Raw genomic sequence first — 6971 nt, 5'->3', positions numbered from 1 at the left:
GGCCCACCAAACCATATCACTTTGAAACAACAACATGAACCACCACTGTCTTTCTTTCTTTCTCACTTTGCCTCTTCAAGTTCAACTCAAGTATTTAGTTTCATCTTTCCATTTTCATTCTCCCCTCATGTTCTTCCTTCACACATAAACTCATGGCAACAACAGCCACTACAAACAAGTGGCTCACAAACTTTATCAACACAAATGGCTGCAATATCCTTGTACCTCATGTTTCCAAGAGACAACGACAACAACATTATCATCATCAACAATCTATGTATCTTATCCACCGACAACATGTATGTCATGCAAACTACTCTCACTTTATGTTCCATCCTTTTTTTTTTATCCATTAGTAACCAATTTATATGTGTGCTGCAACACCACCAATGCACTGCACACAGCATGATAGTTTTTATTTTATTTTTGGTACAGTACATAGAACATAATATTTTTTATTCCATTGTTTTTTTGCTGTTAAGGTGTGTGTTATGTGAATTGGAATTAACTTAAGGACCCTTTGGTATCGAAAAAATGTCATCTGTTTTAATATTTAATTAATTAATTTGACCAAAATACTAGAGGCTTATTTGAGGTTATCTATTTAGATAAGTACCTTTCTGTAAGACTATTTAGAAGAGTTTATTTATTGAAAAAACTTATGACATGTGTGTAAGTTGTTTTCTTCTTATTTCCACAAATTCTATATATAGTTAATGATAACAATTTGACTTTATCTTACCTTTTGTAATTGAAATAAGTTATTTTGAACAGTTTTTTTTCTCCATATCGACTTATAATTTGGGATGGAGGGAATAACATTTAACTGTCATTTAGATGGCAAAGGAAATAATCTCAATAGTTGATAAGAAAATATCCATTGATATTTCAACACATCTATATTTTGTTATGTGTGTGCACGTAACATGTACTCTTGATTTAGATTACCTACTTTGAAAATGGATTTGCTTACTCTAATAATCCAAAGCTTGAGTCGGTCCTTGGGCCGGATATCAAGTTTCAAAAAATATTTGGTTCTGTGTCTTAAGTCTAATAGTCTATTCAAATTGTGTATGTTTTGATTTGTTCAGAGACCAATATGTAAGGGATGCTACCTTTCAATGAATGGTTGCAAAGAAGGAGAAAATAATAAAAGAACAAGAGAACCAGTTAGGACGATAGAAACACGAACGTTGCCACCAGTAGCATCAGCTGCAATGGCTATGTACAGTCTCAAAATGGCCATTTCAGAGCTAAAAGAAAGCTCTCCATTTTGCACTTCATCTGGCATAGTGAGAGTGGAGGTTCCTATTGAGGAGCAAGTTGAAGCAATTGATTGGCTTCATTCACAAAACCACCTTCTGCTTCCTAGATGCTACTTCTCTGGCAGGGAACAGAAATCTTGCCCTGGAAACTTGGTTAGTATTGCTGGTGTTGGTTCGGCTGTTTCCTTTTCGCAGTCACATCCATTTTCCTATTGGGATTGGATATCTATAAGGAGGTAATTCACCTTGGTTCCTTGAATTTTTTTGAAGTTAGTTTTATGAATTTGTTAACTATGTTTGGTTTTACTAACTTCTTCCCGAATCAAACTATTAATGCTTTGTCACAAACTATAGATAGTTCACGAACTGAACTGAACTGGTTACCCGTTACAATAGAGTTCTTTTCGGCGTAGTTCAGTTTAATGGCCGGTTCGATTTTTGTTTTGTTAATCGGCCTAGATATTAGGGTGAAGCGTGAAAATTAATCTTGTCTCCAAAATATAGATCCTTTATTATTATCTGACAAATTAATTTTCTCAGAATTTTGTTTTGATGAAGTGATACTACTAACATTTAGTTGAAAGAAATCAATAATTAGAAAATCAGTCATGTTTGGTTCGCATGATAGTCAATAATCCTTTTCTGCACCCGCCTTCTATTCCACAGCTACTATTTGATATTTTTTGTTGTTGAAAATTTTCACTCTGAAGGTTTCTTTCTGAGAGATGCCCTTTGATTCGCGCATATGGAGGTATCCGTTTCAATGCAAAAGCAAAGGTTTCATCAGAGTGGATGGCTTTTGGTTCTTTCTACTTCATGATTCCTCAGGTGCATACCCTTTGTTCTTTCCAAAAACTAATTTGGTCCTTCAATGTGTCAAACGTTGTTATTATAGTCTTTGAATGTATGAAATTATAAAAACATCCTTAAATGTTTATTTCCTTTGTGAGTTTAGTCTTTGAATGTGTCTTTTGTTAGTTAGTTTGGTCATCGAATATCTCTTTCATCATTGAATTTAGTCCATAAAACTAGTAACAAAAGCATACCTAAGGATGTTTTTGTAATTTTAATACATTCAAGGACCATAGTGACACTACCTCACACATTTAGGGACCAAACTGATGATTTACTCATTTATAGCATTGGCAGTCAGAGATATCTAGCCGGGAAAAAATTGACAGGTTGAGTTTAATGAGCTTGAAGGAGGATCAATGCTTAACATTACTGTTGCTTGGGATAATGATCTTTGTTGGTCGTGGGAAAAGGCCATTGTGGCACTTCAAGAAACACTTTGCAAAGTAAGTGTTAGGGCCTGTTTGGATTGACTTTTTTAAGTTTTTCTAGCGTATAAACACATTCGAGACTGCTTGGGAGAGCTTAATTGAAACAGCTTATGATATGTTCATAAGTTGTTTTCAGCTTATTTCCACAAGCTCTGCAGGATAGCTTATGAAAACAACTTATCGCTTATTTGAAAACAATGTAACTTTATTTTATCATCTGTTAGAGAAATAACTTATAGATAAGCATTTTATGATAATTGTTTATGGCTGCTTAAGTATATTTGCTTTTAGATTATTAGTACTCAGGAAGAAGACTTTGTTGAAACTATGCATCTTTGTATTGCAGGTTTCTACTTCCAATGTAAAGTTTCCTAAGCAAGCTCCTCCAACATTGATATTAAGCAGCCATAACATTCCTAGTAAAGAAGATTGGAATCTTGCTGTTAATAGAGCTTTGCAGATGATAGAGCAACATGATTCCTCACTTACCAAGGTAACTACATCTCATGCTTTTTCTTTATCAGATTTTGAATCATTCCTTGTGTTGCAAGAAACCATTTGAAAGCTCATTTTCTTCTTCCATACTGGAAACTCAGGTTGTTCTAGCGCGAAGCACTAGAGTAGTGCCTACTGTTAATATCGATCCTCTGACGTGGTTAGCTTGTTTAAAGGTATTGGAGTTTTCTTTGCTCTATTTTCTCCGTCAAATTCAGCAGTGTTATCTTAATGAAATGCAGTAGAAGGTTTCTTACTTATACATCAAAACAATTGTAGGTTGAAGGTGGAAATGCTTACCAGTTTTTCCTTCAGCCACCTAATGCACCGGCATTTATTGGAAATACAGTAAGTATGCCATGTATGTGACTAGGAAAATATATTCAGACCCTTTTCTTTTTATGTGGGTATGGGTCATAGTTTACTGATAAGTGGGTATGGTTAAGGGGGTAAACTTGTAAACTGAACCGTAGTTTTGAAACACAAGTTGTAATCTATAACCCTAAGCTTGGATAATAGAAAATTACTGCAACTACTCTGCAGTCGGAGACATAGGTATAATTGTCTGAACTGCATTATAAAATCTCGTGTGTTCTTTCGTTGCGTTTTTTGTATATGTTTTCTTTTGAACTAGGGTTGTTGTTCTGGCATATTCTTATTACATACTATTCCAAGATATGCTGAAATTTCTACAAAATATATCCAAGAAATGAATTCCACATGATATTTTAAGTTACATTCTAATTATGCTTTATAAATTTTGGTCAATAGCATAATTTTGTTTACCTTAAAAGTCATCATAAGGTGGACAACCATTTTTGAAACTCTTTTCTGAATTGAATAAGTAATGATACATTTTTATGTTTCCATTTTAATTTTTATGAACTTGATGAATAGCCAGAGCAACTATTTCACAGAAAACGGCTCCATATCACAAGTGAAGCTTTGGCCGGAACCCGTGCTAGAGGACCATCACTAGCACTAGATCGTCAAATTGAACTTGACTTACTTACCAGGTTTACCTTGTTGCTTAGGACTTTGACCTAAAAACTGCTGATTTATGGTTGTTTTCCCTGATGCTGATGCTGGTGATTTTTATTTTTGGTTTTGGTCATACAGTCCGAAGGACGACATCGAGTTTACTATAGTAAGAGAAAGCATAAGAAGAAAATTGGAGGTATGTTTATTTTTGTACTTTTCATTGTTGGCATGAACTGTTTCTGCTAAAGTATACGCTTCCCAATGTATGTTTTATTTTTCACAATGGATCCTGGATACTGATATAGTAGGTAGAGTGCAATAGATGGAAGTAAGGGATTCTGTTTCTGTAAAATGATAATTGTTTTTAAGCTTGAAGACAGTTTTGGTCCCTTTATTTTGCCTTATTCACGTTTTTGTCTCCCCATTTCTAAATTCACAATTTTTTTCCTTTTCAAAATGGAGGACTTTGTCCCACTCTATACATTTTGATGATATGGCAACTAAAATGCTTATGTGGCAAGTAGATCGATGATGTGACACTGTCTAGACTGATTCTCACTTGGGATCGAAATCGTAAATAGGGAAAAATAGACGAACTAAATTTTACTTAAGCCTTGTTTTTATGTTGTGAATTTTTAGAATCAAGTTGTTAACCTCATGCTATTACGCATAGTCCAATACTCAATATGCATTTTCATTTTGCATCATACCATTGCATCTCCTTACAATCATTTTAGATCTTCTTAGGTTCACATGAGGATGAATCCTTTAACTATGCGCGTGTTTTCGCAGGCAGTCTGCGAAAAGGTTATAATCGAGCCAAAGAAAATGATCAGAAAACTACCAAGGATCCAACATTTATTTGCTCAATTAACTGGAAGGTTAAGAAACGAAGAGGATGAGGTAACCATGTTACAGTTTAAGTAAAAAAATCTTTATTTATGAAAGTAACTTTATTTAATTCACACCATATAACTAAGCTTTCATTTTTTGTTTTGTTAGTTTGAAATTTTATCATCACTTCACCCAAGTCCCGCAGTTTGTGGGTTTCCAACAGAAGTGGCACAAGTTTTAATTGCGGAAACAGGTATATCCATTTTCCATACATTGTTATTTCTAATACAACCAAATATTTTCTTACCTGTTCTTGAAATGCCTTTTCGGCTAAGCATATATATTTTTATTTTAGAAATGCAAAATTTGGTATAACTTGTAATAAGGTCAAAGTTAGATGATATTGATATGTTTGGTAAAACCCATTTTTGAACATAGACAAAAATGTTTTCACTTCAATTCACTATGGTAAATTGTTCTTACTATAAAATACGGTGTTCAGAAGTGTTTGATCGAGGGATGTATGCTGGACCTGTTGGTTGGTTTGGAGGAGGAGAGAGTGAGTTTGCCGTTGGCATCAGGTCAGCATTGGTGGAACAGGTTAGCTATCTAATCTTTTCTTAATGTCACATTCAGTTTGCATAGGTTGAGATTTTCATAATATCACGTTCATGTTACTAGCATCTGTTGTTCAAAATACGGTTTTCACCATAGTATAAAATATTATCGTATCCACGAGGAGTAAAATCAAGAATTGGTTGATTTATAGTAGCGGAAGCGAGAACAATAACAAATATTTGAAAATTATGCAAAAGTAAACTCTGAAATTTCCAGGAATTTCAGTAGTCCATTATTAGTATCTAAAATACTCACTTTAATCTTCAATTTTTTTTTACCAGACTGTTTTTTTACCACGAATCATAACATTTGCAAGTTTTCATATAGGAACTGGGTGCTTTGATATATGCTGGAACAGGTATAGTGGAAGGAAGCAATCCATACTTAGAGTGGGATGAGCTAGAACTCAAAACATCTCAGGTATTTTTGTGAATGCATACATATTTTGGCATACATACATACCATTCACTGCAAAAGACTGCTAGCAAGTTTGTTACTTCTACTAGAATCAAATATAAGCAAAAAAAAGTACATGTACCTCGTCCAAATTTATACCAGATACATGTACTTTTCACTTATATTCATTCTAGAGGAGTACTTCGCTTTATTTCTGACTGTTGTCAAATTGCGCGATTTCATATGATACTGAATGGATGTTAATTTGGTTTGTAGTTCACTAAGTTACTTAAACTGGACTTGCCTCTGAGACAGAAAGTAGAAAGTAAATGAGCTCTATCAACTGATAAGGTTTGTAGTGTTAATGATTATTTATGCAACACATGTCGAGCTTAAAATTTGTTTTTGACGACGAGATACTAATTATACATTTCATTTTGCATTCAAGTATTTATGAATGTATCAATGGCTTAGTTGTTCGATTTACAACTGACATGTTGTTATTCCGCGGTGAGATATTAATACATACCTTTCGGCAATTCTCCACTTCTCAACACGTAGTATGTGTGATTTTGTCGTACTCTTTAATTAGAACCAAAAAAAAAAAAAATGCCTATTGTAAATCTTGATAACCATTTGGAGAAGCTCTAAATCAAACTTGTTACATTCTAATCAATTAAAAGGCCGTGTATTATCAAATTTGAACTATTTTTTTCATGCACCAGAAATCCTACTTTTCTTTATATGCGAAATTCAAGTATAATATAATGTCTAAGATTATGGTATTTTTTTGCTTTAGATTTTATGGCTTCCTTGTGCTTACACAATGTCTATTTACAACAATTACAACCAAGTGTGTTATTCCAATTGATACGGAGCATGACATATTACCTTAATAAAATTGCAATTATGGAGAGGGAGGAGATTTGGTCTAAATTGGGTGTTCATTTGATTATAGATTCAATTCCATAGTACATGTTGTATTATATTACATACGCCCCTTATAGTTTTTTATTTGATAATTTCATATATTAAAAAAATTATGCAGTGTATTGAATTTATCTATTTTATGTACTAATATTCCAAAGTTGTTTTTTAA

The 6971-nt window shown here is 33.5% G+C and overlaps 1 protein-coding gene across 1 annotated transcript; it reads left to right on the top strand.

Annotated features, from left to right (window-relative positions):
- Nucleotides 1–6971, top strand: LOC11439713 (isochorismate synthase 2, chloroplastic). The gene is made up of 15 exons (XM_003607275.4): nt 1–299; nt 1092–1501; nt 1976–2093; nt 2447–2563; nt 2895–3041; nt 3145–3219; nt 3323–3391; nt 3941–4059; nt 4163–4220; nt 4817–4927; nt 5027–5111; nt 5361–5458; nt 5804–5896; nt 6149–6223; nt 6672–6971. Exons 1-14 carry the CDS (start codon nt 153–155, stop codon nt 6203–6205), a joined length of 1704 nt encoding a protein of 567 aa, XP_003607323.2. The 5' UTR covers nt 1–152; the 3' UTR covers nt 6206–6223; nt 6672–6971.

This window comes from Medicago truncatula, chromosome 4 (genome assembly GCF_003473485.1).
Source record: "Medicago truncatula cultivar Jemalong A17 chromosome 4, MtrunA17r5.0-ANR, whole genome shotgun sequence".
In the NCBI taxonomy this organism is placed as follows: domain Eukaryota; kingdom Viridiplantae; phylum Streptophyta; class Magnoliopsida; order Fabales; family Fabaceae; genus Medicago; species Medicago truncatula.
This window is presented reverse-complemented; position numbering and strand designations above follow the sequence as displayed.